Source organism: Brassica napus, chromosome C3, assembly GCF_020379485.1.
Source record: "Brassica napus cultivar Da-Ae chromosome C3, Da-Ae, whole genome shotgun sequence".
NCBI classification, from domain to species: domain Eukaryota; kingdom Viridiplantae; phylum Streptophyta; class Magnoliopsida; order Brassicales; family Brassicaceae; genus Brassica; species Brassica napus.
This window is the reverse complement of record NC_063446.1, coordinates 23,300,878-23,320,834: the sequence shown is the minus strand read 5'-3', so window position 1 is coordinate 23,320,834 and position 19,957 is coordinate 23,300,878. Positions and strand designations below refer to the sequence as shown.

The following is a 19,957-nucleotide window of genomic DNA, read 5'->3' as shown; positions in this document are numbered from 1 at the left end:
AAGAACTAGAGTTATGAACCTATAAAAACAAGACTGTTATATAAATATCTATTTTAAAATTTTATACTTTTATTTGCGCAATAGAAATTATGTAATTTCTTATAATATATAACTTATATATAATATATATAACTTAAAAACAGATTCATACTGACTTTGTAAACCACACTGGTAAGTCCTTATCCATGTGAACGACGGTTGAATCTTAGCACGTGATGCTAAACTATCCGCTTTCGAATTCTTCCCTCGTGGTCAATGATAATTTATTTATTCGATGATAATTACTTTATTCGAGTTAAAGATAATTATAACCCCTTCATTGTCGGTAAAAAAAAAGATTTTACTTTCCCTATTGTTTCCTCTTTGTGTTGTTGGTTGCGGTTTGTAACGAGTGCGAATTTTTCCATTTGATTTGACACGTTCCAACTTCCAATGAAGTAGTATCTACTATATCGAACAAGATCAATGATTTATCTCGGAAGTAAGTCGATATACCCACACATAAATGCTAAGTTCACAAAGCCATAGTTCTTTTATTTTTTTTAATCACACATTGACAAGAACGAGAGTTTGATACATAGATACACCACCACCTCCTTCTGATCATTATACTTTTGTTGCTGCAACTCCACAAAACTTAACCCCCATCTTCTACATCTGCGAGAACAAGTGGGGATTTAGCACAAAGTTTCTTGAAAGTGTGTGGATATTTAAAACTCACAAATAAAGAAAGATGGATCACCTCTTGAGAGTAAAGATTATGGAACTTGCGGCGATTTTTCATTTCCTGAGCACATCTGATGAGAGAAGTCCCATCTGTTCAGTAAGATGGTTCATTTGTTGATTTTTGCCCAACATATTCCTCAGGTTACGTTGTAATTCTAGCTGCTCCATTATTAACTCATTGTCCACTGACCCTGACACTAACTCATCTGTGATGCCAATCCCTGGAGACTCACCAAAGAACTGTTCCCACAATGAATCTCCAGCTCCAGGAAGCAACTCATTTATGGCTCCATCACTTCCTAACATCATTGACTCATCCAAAACAGCCATCATTGGATCCAAACACTCTCCATTGTCTGTCTCGCATCCAACTAGATCCGAACTTGAGCTCCCAGAAGCTACTACTGCTCCTTGCCTTGGAGCTAGCAGATCAGCTTGAGCATAAGGGTCGTGATGTTTCATTGCAGCATTGGATGAAACATCACTGAATGCAACTCCAGATGCTCCATTTGAGGAGCTCCCATTGGCTGAAAGGTTAGGAACATCACCCAAAAGAAAGCTACCATGATTGTTGGAGAGGGGCTCATGACAGCCACGTGAGCTACTCATACTTTGTATCTGTTGGAGCACACTGTTAGCTGATTCGTTCATCGATGACTGATACCTCACAATCTGGCGGCTAAGACCATTAACCCCATGACTCCCACTACCCTTCTGATTCTCAACAGGTAGCCTCCTCTTCTTGTTGGACTCAGAGATGTGTTGGTTCCCTTCACTACTCTGCTGTGAAAACTGGTTCAAGAACCCTGGACTTTGGACAGCCTTCGCTAGAAACGACATCATTTGCTGCTGCCTCTGCTCCATCACATGAACTTTCTGCCCTACATTCTGTAAATGATGTTCTGTACCTTGTTGTTGCTGCCTTAACCTCACAAGCTCTTGCATAAGGACGTTCTTATCTCGCTGGAGTCTCTCAACTTCTTCTTCCAGTCCAAACTTTCCCACTTCAACGCATGCACCAACAGATGAGTGCTGGACTTGAGGTTGCTTTTGAGGCTGCACCTGAGAAGGTTTTCTCCGGTTAATACTCTTTAGCAAATGCTTTTGGCCTCTAACAAATCCCTCATTTGCAAATTCCCAGCGTTCTGGATCAATTTTTCTGAAACCCTGAAAAAAATTGATGCATGAAGAATGGAACAGATTGTACATAGAAGTATAAACATAAAGACCATTAAAAACTTCAATATATAACAACTATTCCAGAGATAGTAAGACATGAAAAAATCTCTCCAATGTGCCTAACTACAGCAACAAACTATATACCATGGTTCAACAAAACCAATAGTTCTTAGTTTATTGACATGTACCTGGAGAATAACATACAAACGAATGGAAAAGCTAACGTGGGACAACTGAACTGATAGAAAATATTGATTTGTGACTTAGAGCAGAAATGGAACTGTTGAAGCAACCAACTCTTCAGACACATATGAGCACATGTCCAAACAAGCCTGCAAAGTTCGATGAACCCTTTTGGTAAGTAAGAAAAGCAAAGAAGAACAGGAAAGAAGGCTATGTAATAGTACTTTCCTGGTTAATTCAAAAAAAAAATAGTATTCTCCTCATGTTTTTTTTTAACCTAAGCAAAAATCATTTTGGAAAATGGGTTGAGACCATTACACTTAGAAAAGAAAATAATAATATATCTTCACTCAACGAAGTATACATGTACACAAATACTAGTAGAGGATATCTACAAAACAAAAGACTAACTATATACGCAAAATATGGATCCACACTTCAGCAAAGTCAGTGTTCTACCAGAATTGAAAATTCTTTAGGAACATCAATCACATCGATGGATAATTCATACTTACATAAGTGTTGAGCTGCCTGACAAAGCTGGAGAAGTTGTTGTGCTTGAAGTACTTTGGTAGAAACTGTTTAGCGAACTCAGGCACGTTCCACACGACGAAGCTGTTATTCCCACTGCTCCAAGACACAACCTCGTCGGTCAATGGATCATCAACCATATCGTAGGTCTTGCTCAGAAACGGAGGAATAGAGCTCACCACCGTCGTAGACGCAGAAGAAGAGTTCGCCGCCGGTACAGATTCACAAATCGATCTCATACCTATACCAAAAGCTTAAATCCAAACTTCAAAGATTTCTTCTAAGAGAGAGAGAGTTTCTTCTTCTACAACTTAGTTTAGTCTACAAAAAGCTTGTCCTCTGCCTCTTATATTTATACTCAAAAGTTTTCTTAATCCAGAAACGATAACGTGTCCCATTTTCCACCGTTGATCTGATTCTTCCACCCGTTCGATTTGCATTTTTTATTAAATTAATAATTACTTTTAGATAAGAAATACCACGTGGGCCACTGATAAAACGTACTTGACCTTTTTTATTCATTACCGTACCTGGTCTTTTTTACCTAATCACGTATCTGGTCCTAAGCTTTTTTTTTTCATACGTGGCACTTTTCACTCGTTGAATTATTGGATCCGGCCGCTATTATTTTATTTTTAACGTTTCTTTCTTCTTTCTTCTGCGTTTTGCTCTGCTACTTCTTGCCGCTGTGGAAGAAGGCCGATACTAAAAAAATTAAATATTTTTCAATACAATTTAGAAAACAAAAGACTAAAAGACCATATAACACTGTATTATTGGTCTAAATTAACATTGTCCCTATAACTTGTCTCTACAGTAGAACCTCTATAAATTAATAATGTTGAGACTTTGAAATTTTATTAATTTATATAGATACTAATTTATAAAAGTTTCCTTGTTATAGATTTATTTTTTATTTTAAAATATGTTTATTCTAAGATAAAAAAAATATTTGATTTTAGTGCGTAGAAATTAATTATTATTTTTTAAAAAAATTGACATCTATATTAATTTTATTATATTATTTGGTGTATATAATATATATTGTATAGAACTTAAATGTGGTTTTAGATATAATATTACTAAATCTTATCAAAAATATATTGTTAAAAGAATATAAAGATACTTCCATAATACAATTAATCAATTAATGCATCACTATTAATAAAATTGAAATAAACTATTAATCTTTTTTTTAAACTATTAATCTATGAACACAAATAAAATTGGTTAGCTTCAGTGAAGCGGTCGACACGATTCTTGTGCCTCTCCTTTCTCAGAAATAAACTTACACATACGTACTTACACGTCACACATACATACGTATACGATAGTGAATCAGATGATGCGACTACACAATTTGTTATTAGTAGTCATTGTAATCGGAAATTTGCAAACCTTTTGATCAGACACTTATCCGCCTTCCTCCATAAGTTTTATGACACTTAAGTTTATAGATTAATCATATGAAAAATTAAGAACTCTTCGAAAAGCATTAATTCATAGTACTATGAACTATATATTAACGAACCTAACATTATTAGAACATGGCTCTTATAAACTAGTAAAAGAATTAATGGCTTAAACATGAATAGATTTGCTTTACTAGTATGCTAAGTTGATGCAAGTTTGACCTATTCAAATGAAATATTATAATATCCTGGAAAATGAGTGATGTTAAGAACATTCGCCTAAAACTACCAAAACTTCAAGACCCATAAGTGACGTACAACTAAGTCTTCGATGGCTTATTTCCAACACAAACCAAAAAACCCTAAAGTATTTTTCCACCTCTCTCCCTTCTATATAAATGAATACAAATGAATTACTCTTATCATCCACTCATCGGTAAATTAAGAAAAAGAGAACATTAAGATGTCATCTTCTAAAGCATCTTACATGTTTGTCGCTCTCATTCTTCTCGTTCTTGTGCTTGCCGATATGGATAAAGCCCTGGGTGAACAAATTCAGCTTCGCAACCGCAAACTTAGCAGTTAGTCTTCTTTTTTCGTTTTTTTTGGTTTTGAAACTCTTTTTTTTTTCTTTAAACAAAATCATCACTATCTTATTTTATTTGCTTGATTCTTTTTTTTTCATTTGAAAAAGAGAATTATAAAAATCGTAACATTAAAATTTTGATTACTTTCGTTCATAACTTATTAAATTATGTTAAAAAAGAAGATAAAATCAGAAAGTTTTATCTACTGTTCTTTTTTTGTTCAGACCAAAATTTATTGTTAAAATGAATAAAATAAAACAAGTTTAGTTGTACCACGATCCAATATGGCCTCAAATTGGGATTATTCGAAATGATCGACAAATGACCAGTTTACCAAATCTTGGCACTGTAGTACATATGATTAACTAATGCGTTTCGGTGGTTTTGGGGTTTAGGGCTTATTCCTAAGGGTTGGTTCTCAGCTAACCAGAAGAAGCTGCCGGCATGGATGAAAAAGGGCCAGGACTTAATGGGCGCTATACCTCCACCCCCTCCATCGCCGTTATGCAACATTAATGACGACGTATGTAAGAGGAAGTTGAAAAAGGCCTATGACTTGTTGAAGGCAAAATCCCCTCCATCGCCTTAAAGGTCTTCCAAAGGCAAAAACATATGATTCCACAAATTTCTTGATGAAAAAATATTTTCACAAGTTGTCACCATAAATGTAATTCTGGAAATTTCTTGCAAAATAAAAGATATTATGCCACTTGGGATGATGGTATGATATGATATGTTGTTACAAGTTTTAAGCTATTGTAGAACTGTTTTATTTTAATTTTCTTATAAATTATATAATCCCTATGCATCCTCTCTAATGTTATGTAGCAGTGTGAGTAAAGCATTTTAACTGCGACGAATTTACTATATATATAAAAAAAAATATATAATAATAGGTTTTACTATATATATATATATGTATACATATAAATTATAATTTATAATTATAATGAGACGATGTATTTACTATTATCTTATTATTTTATCGATTTGTGTTAAATTTTGAACTGATCCAAATTAGAACTGACAAAATTTATTAATTTATAAAGATTATTAATTTATAGAGGTTCTACTGTATATAGTAGCCAAACACATTAATGACAAAGGTTTGCGTTAGGGGTGAGCGTTCGGGTACCCATTCGGGTTCAGTTCGGGTTTATTCGGGTTTCGGGTTTTCGGGGTTAAAGATTTCTGCCACATTCGGGTATTTCTAAATTTCGGGTCGGGTTCGGTTCGGATCTTTGCGTGTTCGGTTCGGGTTCGGATAACCCATTTAAATGATTCTTAAAATTTTAAAATTAAATTTATAATTTAAATTTCTCAAAATCTGTAAATAAAATATTGTATTATATATTAATTTGAATAACATATGTCAGAATACTTAAACTTAACATATAACTTGGTTTGATTTGAATATTTTGATAGAGAATCAGTAGATATTTCAAGTAGTATTAGTGTTTTGAATATATTTTAGTTATTTTAGACATTTACTTTTGACTATTTGTATATATTTTCAAGTATTTTAGACAATTTAAAAGTATCTTATATATTTTGGATGTTTTAAATATACATTTAATCTAAAAATAATTAATATATTTAGATATATAAATCTATTTTGGATACATACGGGTATACATTCGGGTACCCGAAATACTTCGGTTCGGGTCGGGTTCGGTTTCGGTTCTCTGGATACCAAAATTTTGAACATGTTCGTATATTTAATCAATTTTGGTTCGGGTTCGGTACTACTTTTTCGGATCGGGTTCGGTTCGGTTCTTCGGATTCGGGTTTTTTGCCAGCCCTAGGTTGCGTTATGGCCAAGCAGTGTAAACGTAATTTATAGGGAGTTAATTTCGGCCAATTTAAGCGAATTTAACTGATGAGTTTGAGAACCAAGTTTAGTCATTAATGTTACTAGAGATTTTTCCCGGGCTACGTCCGGGTTTATACAAATAGCATCGTATTTAATATTTATATTACAATACTATATCTATTTATAAAAGTATAAATAGTAATTTGAATTAGAAATGAATAAAACATGCAATTTATTGTTTTTATTATCTAAAATATGTATGGGTTGTTCTTAAGACAGTTTACTGTCACTTTTGCGACGGATTGTTCTCAGTTGGTGAAGATGGTTTCTGAACCCGAGGAATGGCCCGCATTTGCAAGTTATCTGGAAGATATAAAGATCCTGAAAGGAAGTTTCCACACCTCAGAGCTCATTCATATACCAAGGACGCATAATTCAAGGGCGGATAGTCTAGCACGTAGTGCAAGAAGGCAACCCTCGTTTGTAGTCCATATGGATGCAGAACTACCAGTTTGGTTTACAGAGTCTATATGAGTCTGTTTTGTTGCTGACAAAAAAAAAAAAAAAATATGTATGGGATGATGAACAAATGTGAAATGAATTAAAAATTGTTAAACTTTAGTTATTATCCAAAATATTTTTTTTTACATATTTTGGTTATTTTGAAAATATATTATTAATCTTAACATCACATTTTTATATTTATTTTTCAATCATGTTTAATATTTTATTTCTGTATTATTTAATTTTTTATAATATATTTTATTACTATATAATTTATTTTTACATTGTTTTCTATGTAAATAGGTAATAGTTATTGTTATAGGCCAATGTAAAAAAAAATCTTATTTTAAAACAGAGTTTTTTGGTCTAGTTTTAAAGACATAGTTACGTTCTAATAAACCAAAATACCCAGTTACAAGAAAGAACATGACAAAAGTGTATTGTGGGTGGTTTTTTCCTTTGTCTTTCAACTCCTCTTTCTTTTTATATGAAGTGATGTAGTACTATTTTCTGTATTTTAATATTTTTTCTTCAATATTTCTTTAAACTTTTTTAATAGTGTCTATAAGCTTGTTATAATTTTAATACAAAAATTTATGACGCTACCATAATGTTCGTACTTTTATAGATCCAACAATAAGTTAATCCTTCTACATAAGAGACTGACTAATTTTTAATCTTAAAACTATTCTAAGAAAAGTTATAGTCCAAACTCTATTTTGATGTACTATATATTTAAAGCGATAGTTTAGATAATTGATGATCAATAGCTTTAAAAAATTATAATATTTTGTGTAAATCAAATACTTTTGAGTCAGCAATACTTATTTGTGTTAATGAGTCAAAAACTCCATATATTGTTTTTGGATAGTGAAAAACAATTCATTAGACCAAAGCTTTGAAATATTATTTTTGAATGAGAAAATGAACATGTCTCTGGAAAAATCCAAGTCTCCTTGTAAATATATAGTAACCATGACTTTTAAAATTTATATATATATGAAGACATAAAAAATTTAAACGGCCAGTTATTCCAATCAGTTACCTAAACCACATCCATGTAAAACCACTTGTTCACTCGCATCGTCCTTCAGCTTTGTTGCATGTTTCAGCCCGTCCTTCTCTTGATCAGGACAGTCCAATACGTAGTTATGATCATATCCGATACCCACCTCTCCTGTAGACTCGCCTATCCATTTCTTGTGGTGATGAAAGCGAAATGAGATCCCTTTCCCGTAAGGATCTCGCATGATCTGTGTGTTGATCCACATGAGTGATATGTGGACCCCAAATCTGTATCATGTGGTCAAGAATGTTCCATGATTCATTACCCGTCAAGTTCCAGTACGTATTCTGAGCTAAGTTAATCGGAGTGTTTTTGTTCTCTGCAGATGCCTCCATGTTAAGTTCCATGGTAGTTTCTGACATGAGAATGTATGTCGGTGTGTTAGAAACTGCACCAGGATAAACTATCCAAGAGGTATAAGATAAATGATGAAAAAATATCTTTTCCGCAACGTTAATCCCATATATAGATGTAGGGACCTTCTTCTTGACCAGATATGTGATATTTGAAAGTGATGAAAGGTCTTTCACCGTCTTCTGCTACGTCCCATATTTATGAGTAACATTTATGTTTTACACATATCTGATGAACTTTGCAAAATGCTATATAATCATACAAAAGAAGAGATAAGTGTTACGTACCGTTGAGGCTGTTTAGAGGCTTATTGATGGTAGGTGTAGTCGATTCCACTGAGTCTACATTTTTCGTCTTATATCCAGTTTGCCACACGACCAACTATGCCCCTGAAGTAGTGTGGAAGCTCATATGTTTCAGAAGTATACATAACACACAAATTCATTAGACTATTGATTCAACCACAAGAGACCTGACCATATATTTGACAATATAATCCAAATTCAAGAACAAACCAAAACAAATCAGAAATGGCAACCAAATTAAAACAATGATCCATATTAAAAAAAAGAAGTAAAAATGAAATCTGCTGCTTATAATGAAACTCTATGCCGCAATTTTGGATGGTCAGTGAGAACCCAGAATTGCACCTTCCTTCTTTGAACCACAGTGAAAAAACAAACGACACACACAACAATAAAACTGGGGGTTGTGGTTAATGACAATGGCTCATTCACCATTGTTTGATCATCTTAACCCAAGCAGTGTTACCAGCATATAAGCCTCAACTCCTATATTTAAAATTGTATTGTGTAAATAAACCTACAGTGATTTTCAATGTCTGAGAATATAATTTTAACAGAAGATTTTACATTTTGAATAGTTTTTCTTAGAGAATTTAAAGTATACCTGGATGGATTTCTCTTACTATATACCATATTTTGATGTTATAAAATATATTTACAATTTTGTGAAACCAAAAATGAGTTGCACTGCTAACATCAAAGAAGAAAAATGAAGTATGATACTCTCTCTGTTCCCAAAAATAAGATTTTCTAGAGTTTTCATGTTTATTAAGAATACAATAAATGTTTACAATTTAATCTACAATTTACTTTTCAATACACTTTCAATTCAAATATTCATAATTAATGTTTCTCAAACGTATACAAAAGTACCTTAAAAATATAGAAAATATATTTTTGTGGAACAAGAATAAACTCTAGAAAATCTTACTTTCGGGAACGGAGAGAGTATTATTTTCTTCAGTTGTTAATTTATGTTGACCTATGTTATACTTTTGTATATTTAATTTTCATTTGAAATTTTGAATAACATTTATGAAAGTCTTGAATTAAAATACTATTAAATGGTATTGTGGTGAGTATTAATTTTCCTACATTATTTTTGATTAGTTTATAAAAGTTATTCGATGGTTTTCGGACTACGCTCTTGTTTTCCTTATTATTTCTGATTTATTAAACATTAAAATTTAAATTTATAAATTAAATCTGATTAAATGCAAATAAGAGATATGAAATGTTTTTAGAATTTTATTCTTGTAATTATTAGGATGGTGAGGAAAATTTAAAAAAATAATTAAATGTTAGTTTTGATTTAAATACTTTATTTATGTTTTCTGTAAAACATTCATCAAATTTACTAGTGGTTTTTAATTTTGTTTGAGTTTAGAATTATTAATTTCTAATTTTTTGTTTGACTTTAGAAATACCAAGTGTCAGTTTCTGATTAGAACCAATGATTAATTGAAATTTTTTTTACATACCAAAACGAACTCATTTCATGACTGGATCGACAAAATACAACAGTTCTCCAAGAAATATCGCATATTTCCTAACATAGTTAGTGAAAATGTTCTTCACACTTTTACAGCTTTGAGATAATGTAGAACATCATTTTTAGTTTGAGGTTTCCAGTTTCTGCATTGCACAAATACATGTCACTAACTCCCACTCATTGAAATCCACACCAGCTTGGTTTATGGATTCTGTAACCGAATAAGTATTAGTCTCAACACACAACTTATTAAATCAATACCAGGTATAAAATATTAACATCTTCAACAAAACAATTTGGGTGACGAACAAAGCATATGCACATAATAATATGAAATGGGTAACAAAAAGTTTGGAAAAGAGAAAGAGAGAATTAGCTTCTTCCTTGAGAAGAAACTTTACTGTAACCATCATCTCTATTTGTCATCATCTTTGTCTGTATATCTAAAGACTTAGCAACACGGTAAAAAAAAATTTGTTTTGCTAAAACACGGTAAAGTTAAGAGAATATGGCTCTTATATGATCAAAACTCATATGCTGCTGACGGGAAAACATTAGGGATTTGAAAATCAACAAAGTTGATTTTGTACCTTCGAACCGTGGATTAACACCGAGTTGCAGCTCAGACAGACCTAACTGTACACGAGGAGCTGATTTCCTTGCATGGCAAGCATAAAAACTAAACCAAATAGGCAAGCAATAGGAGAATATATCATTCATATTAAAAAAAAAACATGTTGATTTATACATAATACTGACCGTTGAGTGTAGCAGGAAGAGAGAAAATACTGTTTATCTTTTGATCATAATAAACATATTCATATCCAATCTTTGGATCTTTCCCTGAGAAAATGAATATACATCAGTATAAACATCAGTACCTAATGCCAATACAATCAACAAAGATACCAAGACACCAAAACATACTTGCCCCTTTTCTCGATTTCACACCTACAGTAAGAAACACACAAAAGCCATCACCAAAAGTTTTCATAATGCTCTCTGTTATTTCGTGAGGAAGAGAATGATACCCAAACGTACCCGTATTAACAATAACTTTAGCATCATCCCTGCTCAAGGCCACCTTGTAATTACTTTTGAGGTTGTCTAGCGCTGTACAGAAAAAGAGTAGAAACCATGTGTGTCCTCTCCTAGTCAGTATTAGACTCAGAATGTAGTGAGGTTTATCGAGATCATAAGCTATCTTCTACAACTTAAAGAACGAATGAGATCAAACTCAAAATAAAACGTAATGGGTTGTAATGTTACATTGGCACACTCCTCGACGTAAGAAGGGTGATTCGAATGCAATATAGGGCCACTGGAGACTTGCTTGAGATTTGAACCGATTTCATGATCATCGATTGGTTTATGGAATGGGGGTTGCAGAATTTTGTTTAGTGAAAGCTTAGAGCGAAGGGTTTATATAAGAGGAAAAAGAGAGGGATGGAGGTGGAAGGTTAGCATCGCTCATGAAGTTAGGAATGAAGAACGGAATTGAATGAGTCGTCATAACAACATCGTAACAGCGATATGCAGATAAGACGATGAGGAAGTGGGAGCAGCAGCGTCGCTTGCTACAAATATTTAGGTTGGAAGGATAAATGAGCAGATTATAATGGGTCAGATATAATTGCTATAAGCCCAATTACATTGATCCGGTAAATTCTGTGTCAAAGAACGTCTGACGTGGCAAATCAACATCCTCTGATTGGCTGATTTTTTAATCTGAGGTGGCATGCTTTTCTATTGAATATATTTGACTTTTAGTATTGTTAGATACTTCTTTTTGGTGAGATTCCAATAATTGAAATAGAAAGGGGAATAATTGCATGATTCAAGGTACCAGCTATAACAATTTACATTTAACTACACACATAACATTAAGACAAACATTCCTTTCTTTGAATCTTTCAAATCCCCTAAAAATATACGTTCACTATTAATTGGATGTATGTCTGTTATGTCATCCAAGTTCTTGTTTCTGCAAGTAAATGACTATTAACAAAAAGTAAACCAAATCTCGAAAAACCAGAAATTGGTAAAACTGTTAACCATATATAAAAAACATCTATATTATGACAAATGGCTATGAGCATAACAATTACCGATATTCGTAAGCTGATAAATTTGTTTTCTGTTATCCTATACAGTGGCTTAGCTTTGTAATATGTTTGACTATAAAAACCATCTATATTATGAAAAACGACTATGAGCAGAACAATAACTCAAAAAGTTCATTTTGTAGGTGCAAATGGATTGAAGAATCGTTTGCTGCCATTCATGTTGGTATGTTGGGAAAAAATTGAGAACCGAGTTGGTATGTTCTACTAAATTGTCTTTTTGTAAGAGTATATAACAATATTCATATTAGGTAATTGGGTCGGACTAAATTATTTAGGCAGTGGCATCATTTGTAAATTTGCTAGTAATGAAAGAGTTTTTACGTAACTTGGCTGAGAAGCATTGAGAACTTGACACATCATCATAGTGGCAGTGCTGTGAATAAATTACAAAATCAAAGCTAACTAGCTTAATATCCGCACAATTACGCGGAATGAATGTTATATATAAAACTAATTTTTATCTATTATTATTTGTTTGTATTCTTTTACGTATTGTGTATATAATTAAATTAGAGTAAAGACATAAATCAAAACAACACATCTTGTTTATTTACGATATTTTTTTGGTAAATAAATTAAAACAATCATTTATTTATTTTATATGGTATATAACTAAAATTTCAATAACATGGACATAGATATTATAGTATATTTTAATATAAATATTTATTATTGAGAATTCATAGTCATATGATAAACACAAAATTTCTAATGTGCGATTTTTTTAATGCAAACTAGATTTTGACCCGCGCTTAGAAAGCGCGGGCTTTAGATTATAGATAAAGTTTGATATGAATTAGTATTTTGGGATTGTTGTACATTACTATGTTACAAGTATTATATCGAGAAGAGAATCTGTTTAAAATTATATGACTTATAAATTAGTTTATTTGAGATTTTGTATATACATTTTTATATAACCCTCTCTCTCTTAAGCTAGGCATTTATTCAAATAAAAAAAAAACTGATCGGATCCGGGTCCAAGGAAATGTATATATTGGGTATTTTTCGGACCAACATATCTTGCTTTAGTACGGATCCTACTCAAGACTCGGATACCCAAAGTACATGAAATGTTTTGAGTATATTAGTGTATTTGAGTATTTCGAATATATTTTTGGTATTATAGATATTCTTTTTTGTTTGTTTTGGGTTTGAGTTTTCAGTTATACTTTCAGGTTTCAGATAAAATTCTAAATTTAAAAAAAATATTTCGGATATTCAGATAAAAGTTTGGATATTTTTAGTTTCTCGGGTTGTATCTCGGGAAGCATTTTAGATCTTTTTCGGATATTTTAATATATTTTGAGTATTTGTTAGGTTTTCTAATATTTTTCAAGTTTCAGATCATTATGTAGGTTTTCAGGTACTTAATCTTTTTTAGACCTTAAATATCTGAATCGACTTAGACCTCCTATGTATCCAAATATTACATGTATTCAATAGGTATTTGAATTATGATTAAAAACCAATTCTGACATGAAAAAAAAATCAAATATCTATTTGGGTCCAAATGTTTTGGACCAAAAAAAACCCAGATAGAAAGGAACCGACCCAGATACTTAAACCTACTCTCTCATTATATTTTGTGTGTATTTTATAAGAGTTACATTTGTTAAATTGATATGGCTTAAGGTTTACTTGGTAGATTTTTTTAAAAAATAATTCAATAGAACATATTTGTAGGGTTATTAATAGTTATAAAATTTTCTTAATATTTTTTTTTAATTATAATGCTTATTATAAAAATTAAGCTAACGTAATATATATATATATATATATATATATATATATATATATATATATATATATGTATATATATATATATAATTTTGTTTTAGCATATGATTTGTGAAAGTGCTTTTATTAAATTTTATTTCGGAAATATTTAAAGCTATATAATGTAAGATGTTATGGTACCATATGTTTAATGATATTATTAGTTGATGTATGGAATATGGAATATGGAATATGGAATATTACTTTATCTTTAATATGATTGTGATCTTAGTGACTTTAATATCCTATCCACGCACAACAAATGATTGTGATCCCACGATATTAGGGGATTTTATTAATTTTTCATGGTAACACAAAAAGATTAACAGGTTGTTAGAGTTATTAATTGTGTATAATTAGAGTAATTAACGTAAGACCAAAAAAAGTTAATTCTAATGAAATGGTCCAACAACCTTTCAAAACTAAATTTTTTCAGAATGTTTCTCTTTTAGTAGTATAGATTTCAAAATTAAAATATTAAGGTTTCAATACTTTTTCAATACAAATTTAGAAATTATCATATTTAAATTTTATTATATGTTATATTGTTTAATTTTAAACTATATTATTATATAATATGAATGTTTAATAAATGAGACTTCATATGCATACGATTTATGATCATTTGTATCGTGTTATTACCAGAAAAATTAAACCATTGATCATAAAATTTTTGTGTGAGACATTTAACGTTTTTAATAATTTATAGTCGTTTTAAAAATTCAAAAGATAACATATAGTTTTTTAACTTTTTATTATATGGTTAATATAGTTGTTTAATATCTTTTAATAATATAAAATTAAACAAATATAATGAGAGAGTAGGTTTAAGTATCTGGGTCGGTTCCTTTCTATCTGGGTTTTTTTTTGTTACTCTAGAAGATTGAGGGTTCAATTCTCTTACAATATATCTTTATGCCCTTTTTCAAAAAAAAAAAAAAAATTAAACAAAAAGAGCTAAGATATAAAGATTATTATCAAATATTTATTATCTATAATCATTAATTGTCATATACTTCCTTTGTTCCTAAAAGTGTGATGTTTGTCATATTCTCATGGTGACACGTGGCTACAAAATAATGTTGTAATGTTTCTCAATTAATATATAAGGGATTTTCAAAACGAAAGCATACATTCTATGATCTGAAAATTATAATTCTCAAGTCAAATACTTTTTGGCCACCCTATGTTTCCTCTTTATGTGCAGCTTTCCTTTGGACGAATGGAACGTCAGCTAGAGGAGCACGAGTATCGTGCAAAGACATATGTATGCCAAAAGCAGAGGGTGGTCTGGGCATAAGGCACCTTGAGGAGTTTGAGACAGTATTTCGTCTAAAAAGAGTATGGTCTTACTTCTCAGCACCAGCTTCTATTTGGGTCTCGTGGATGAGGAAACATATTTTCCAGCGTACTGGGCTCTGGCAGACTACTGACTCACCTCGTTTCTCACCAACAATCCGTAGTATGCTGCAACTAAAACCCATTGTATCAGAACTTATGAGATGTACTATTGGAGATGGGAAAACAGCTAGTTTCTGGCATGATCACTGGACAGTTTTGGGTCCATTAATTGGAGTGGCGGGTCAAACTGGTCCTCGCAGTCTAAGAATCAGGGTTGGGGCCTCGGTGCCTGATGCAGCGGTTGATGGGGCTTGGAGGTTCCCGGCTGCTAGGTCTCACGAAATTCAGAATATCCAAATGGTAATAACCTCAATTGAACCACCGACATCTTTGAATGGACCAGATTGTTACTTATGGCGCAAGTCAGGGAACTCTTTTGGGCCTTCTTTCTCTTCCAAGATCACATGGGAGCATCTACGGATCCCGGCACCGGTTGTGTTTTGGCATAAAGTCATATGGTTCAAGGAAAACATTCCTAGAAACACGTTCATGTCCTGGTTGGCTCTCCTTCGACGGCTTCCTACTAAGGACAGACTTCGAAGATGGGGCCTAAATGTGACTGATCAGTGCGTGCTCTGCAACTCAGCAGTGGAAACGCATCACCATATGTTCTTTGAATGCAGTTTCTCCTCTGCGCTTTGGTTGACGTTTGCATCTAATATTCTGCCTAACCCGCCTGAAGATCTACACTCAGCAGCAGCTTGGATTGTATCTTCCAGTCGAGTACTCTGCAGCAATCAAGTGATTCTACTCAAGCTTTTCTTTCAGTCCATCATCTATATCATCTGGAGAGAAAGGAACTCGCGTATCTTCACCCCCGTGTCTTCTTAGTCTGGTGTTCTCCATCTAGCGCTTGACAGGTTACTTCGTGACCGGCTCCTTTCAGTCCCAGCACCCTCTCCAGCCGGCCCTTCGTTCCTTCAGCTTTATTTTGCCTCGTATCAGTCTCCTTGAGGTTCTTTTTCGACTTGTTTTGTTTTGTGTTGTGTTTGTTGTTGTTTTATTTCGTGTAATAAGTTGCTTGCAACATTGTGAAAAATTCAAAAATGGTATAATATTAACATTTTACCAAAAAAAAAAAAAAAAACCTTGGTGTCGGAAGTTGCAAGCAACATACGCATTGGAGGTGCCTCACGTGCTGCTTGTTATAGTGCAACCACTAAGAGAGCGTGCCACCTGACACGTACGGTAACATGGACTAAACAATTTCAACAAAATTTGGATTGAACCGAATACTATGAAACTAAATAGAACTGAAAGTAAATAGAATTTAAAACTAAAATAACCAAAATCTCTTAAAAGTTAGTGATTTTTAATTAATCATAAAAAAAATCTATTAGAAGATTATGTACAAACATATATTAAATCTTTTCAAAATAGAAAACAATATAAAAATATATCTAATTTCAACAGTACATAATTTAAAGATTTTAAGTAGCATATCTACACAAGATACTATCACAATTATCATGCATTAATGATGTTTTGATTTTAAATAACTATAATTTTTAAAAAATTAAAGTACCCACACCCTATAAATATCCTACATCATTTGGTTGAATCAAGCACCCTTCAAAAATTCAAAATTGTGATAAAAGTACGTGACTATAATAATCTTGAGTCAAATATTGTTTGTATACACTCATTACGTTGTAATTAATGGAGAATCAAGAGGGATCAGGAAATTTTCCAAGATGGGAAAATATGGATAAAGACATACTTTCAAATATTTTCAAGAAGCTCGACGTAGTGGACGTTATCATGGGAGCATCACGAGTGTGCATCACATGGTTCCTTGCCTCTCACAACAAAACTATATGGAACACCATCAAACTCAACGATCTTGATTCAATCATTTTGGATAACCCTTTCAGCCCTAATCTTCAGGCTAGTGATAGTCGATACCAGCTCAGGAAGATCTTAGCTGAGATCAACAAATTCGCCCGTACTATCCCGAATTCTTTTTTCTTCAACGTATATTGCAGTGTAGCAGAAGAGGACCTTGCGATCATTTCTAATGGGTACGCAAAACTATGTTAGTTCTTGTATTTCACTTCACTTTTGAGCTTTACATAGTATAAAAATCTGATATAAATCTTCTTCTCCCTTTTATAAGGATGCCGAACATCCAAAAACTTGCATTACCAACGTGGACATCTCTAGATATAAATTCAATTCAGTCAGCCTTTAGTAAATGGCAGAATCTTCAAACGTTGATTATTCACCCATTTATATCAATGACGGTACGTGAAGTCTCCAGCGTTGAGCTTCAAGACTTGGGAGAAAACTGTAGAAATCTTACAACCATGAAATTTACTGCTATGTTGAGCAAAGACCTTGCCAATATAATTGTATGCAATTTTCCGAGCCTCGAGCGACTGAGCTTTCGATGCAATTATGCATGTATAGATGCATCAATATCGCTCATCATTGGCCTTCCAAACCTAAGGATATTTAATCTTTCACATTGTATTTTTACGCAAAATACCGGAACTGGTAAGTCGTGTATATTAGGAATGAGACCTAAGGACGAACTTGTACAAGCCGGCACTAAAAAGCTTGTCTGTTTATGGTGTGTTGTTCGGACTGTACAATTTGCCAGGACGTATGGAAACACGCGAATAATCCAAACCGTTACGGGCTCGAGTTTCGTTATGTTAAGGAAGAACGGTGGAAAACAGATGAGATAAAAGAACTAGAGTTATGTGAACCTAAAAACAAGACTGTTATATAAATTTCTATTTTAAAATTTTATACTTTTATTTGCACAATAGAAATTATGTAATTTCTTGTAATATATAACTTAAATATAATATATATAATTTAAAAACAGACTCATACTGACTCTGTAAAGTAAATCGGTAACTCTTTATTCATGTGAACGACGATTTGATATGATCCTTTCAACCGTCCGATTTGCATTTTTTATTAAATTAATTACTTTCAGATAAGAAATACCACGAGGGCCACTGACAAAACGTACTTGGCCTTTTTATTTTTTTTTGGACAACTACTTGACCTTTTTTATTCATTACCGTACGTACCTGGTCATTTTTACCTAATCACGTATCTGGTCTTACTACTATCATTAACTCCAGTTTCTTAACCAAAGTTCTTAGATTCGGTTAAGAGATGGTTCTTGGTTTTTTTAGATTTTAACTAAAAAAAACTAAGAACCGTCTCTTAAAGATATAATAGCAGTCTTTTAACCGAAAAATGTAAAAAAAAAAAACAAAAAATGTCAACTCATGAATTAAAAATCTCAGCTTGTTATAAATCCATGATATGGATATGTGGATTGCCATTAACCATCAAGGAGGTTTACATCCGACCAGACTATCCGGTCCGTCTACACCCGTCTCCGGTTTGTCTCATCCGTCCAAGACTAGTCAAGATGAAGACTCATTCAACCGGAGCATTTATGAGCTTTGACCAAGTCTAGATATTTGTGGTCAATATGTAATAAATGTGTAGATACTCTCCTTGTTGTAAACCCTTGGAACCTCCACTATATATTGATAGTGAGAGCTAATGAGAAAGACACAACTTTCACAACAACACTTCTCTCATATTTCTAACACGTTATCAGCACGATTGTGCTCTCCACCTGAGAAATCTCTCTCAGCCGGCGATCCTCTTTCCGGCCAGCTCCTCCGGTGCTCAGCCTTTGCTCCACCGGCGCTCAGCCTCCTCTCCACCAGGCCACCTCTCTCTCTCCGCCGGAAAACTCCTCTCTCTCTCAAATTCCGGCCAACTCTCACGGTGGTCCTCTCAGATTCTTGTGGTGAAAAAGGTAAACAAATCAAAACCTTGAAATCTATAGAACACCATTATGTCTGAAACAAATCTAGGATCTATATGAATCCATAACTTATAAACAATCTATGGATTTAAAATATTGATCTTGTTTCTATGATCCATATGAAACTTGATTCTAAAAGTATCTTGAATCCATAAAACTTAAAATTCTCTAAAGGTTCTATGTTTCTCTAAAAAACTTATAAACTTATCAAAATACCTAAAGATCTACATGAATCTTGTTTATAAAAACTTATGAATCATAAAATTATTAGAGAAAGCTTAAACCTTTTGATTCAATCCTTTTGTTTGGCCATTTTACCAGATGTGATAAACATAAGTGTATAATCTGGCCAAAACAAAATTCCATCAATCCCTTGCTGTGCCATTTTCGGCCAGATCTCCTAAAATCAGTCAACCCATCAATAAAATCGAAATTAAAATCATTCATTGCATATCCTTGACTATTAATATTTATTTTGTAACTATCAAAGTTTTAAAAACCTTTTATGATTTTATAAATGCATAATCGATTTTATAAATGCTTGTTTGATTTTATTAAAAGCATATCTTTGACTGAAAATTATTTCTAAAGTTTTATAAGCCATAGTCTTTATATGTCATAAGGTAGAATAAAATCTGGTTGAAATCATTTGATCATATTGTTAATTAAACCAACCATGAACCGATTTTATATCATA

The 19,957-nt window shown here is 32.5% G+C and overlaps 4 protein-coding genes across 4 annotated transcripts; 3 read left to right on the top strand and 1 right to left on the bottom strand.

The window, feature by feature from the left end:
- Nucleotides 1–513: 513 nt before the first annotated feature.
- Nucleotides 514–3,201, bottom strand: LOC106447601 (heat stress transcription factor A-1e). The gene is made up of 3 exons (XM_013889565.3): nt 2,604–3,201; nt 743–1,893; nt 514–657 (listed from the first exon to the last, which is right to left on the bottom strand). The coding sequence occupies exons 1-2, from the start codon at nt 2,856–2,858 to the stop codon at nt 781–783; spliced, it is 1,368 nt and encodes a 455-aa protein (XP_013745019.1). The 5' UTR covers nt 2,859–3,201; the 3' UTR covers nt 514–657; nt 743–780.
- A 1,172-nt stretch (nt 3,202–4,373) lies between these two features.
- BNAC03G33270D lies at nt 4,374–5,422 on the top strand. Its single transcript, XM_013889564.3, has 2 exons — nt 4,374–4,612; nt 5,014–5,422. Exons 1-2 carry the CDS (start codon nt 4,495–4,497, stop codon nt 5,205–5,207), a joined length of 312 nt encoding a protein of 103 aa, XP_013745018.1. The 5' UTR covers nt 4,374–4,494; the 3' UTR covers nt 5,208–5,422.
- A 9,904-nt stretch (nt 5,423–15,326) lies between these two features.
- Nucleotides 15,327–16,289, top strand: LOC106448979. Its single transcript, XM_013890788.1, has one exon. It carries the CDS (start codon nt 15,327–15,329, stop codon nt 16,287–16,289), a length of 963 nt encoding a protein of 320 aa, XP_013746242.1.
- Nucleotides 16,290–16,521: 232 nt separating this feature from the next.
- On the top strand, nt 16,522–18,296 carry LOC125583347 (putative F-box protein At4g11580). Its single transcript, XM_048750076.1, has 2 exons — nt 16,522–17,479; nt 17,575–18,296. The coding sequence occupies exons 1-2, from the start codon at nt 17,118–17,120 to the stop codon at nt 18,146–18,148; spliced, it is 936 nt and encodes a 311-aa protein (XP_048606033.1). The 5' UTR covers nt 16,522–17,117; the 3' UTR covers nt 18,149–18,296.
- Nucleotides 18,297–19,957: the final 1,661 nt, after the last annotated feature.

What these genes read in the sequence shown, in the direction of transcription:
- LOC106448979 (XM_013890788.1), top strand. Translation starts at nt 15,327, where the DNA reads ATGCCAAAAGCAGAGGGTGGTCTGGGCATAAGGCACCTTGAGGAGTTT.
- LOC125583347 (XM_048750076.1), top strand. Translation starts at nt 17,118, where the DNA reads ATGGAGAATCAAGAGGGATCAGGAAATTTTCCAAGATGGGAAAATATG. An exon ending in CTTGCGATCATTTCTAATGG is followed by an intron (nt 17,480 to 17,574) that starts GTACGCAAAACT and finishes CCCTTTTATAAG; the next exon opens with GATGCCGAACATCCAAAAAC.
- BNAC03G33270D (XM_013889564.3), top strand. Translation starts at nt 4,495, where the DNA reads ATGTCATCTTCTAAAGCATCTTACATGTTTGTCGCTCTCATTCTTCTC. An exon ending in TCGCAACCGCAAACTTAGCA is followed by an intron (nt 4,613 to 5,013) that starts GTTAGTCTTCTT and finishes TTTGGGGTTTAG; the next exon opens with GGCTTATTCCTAAGGGTTGG.
- LOC106447601 (XM_013889565.3), bottom strand. Translation starts at nt 2,858, where the DNA reads ATGAGATCGATTTGTGAATCTGTACCGGCGGCGAACTCTTCTTCTGCG. An exon ending in TCAGGCAGCTCAACACTTAT is followed by an intron (nt 1,894 to 2,603) that starts GTAAGTATGAAT and finishes AATTTTTTTCAG; the next exon opens with GGTTTCAGAAAAATTGATCC.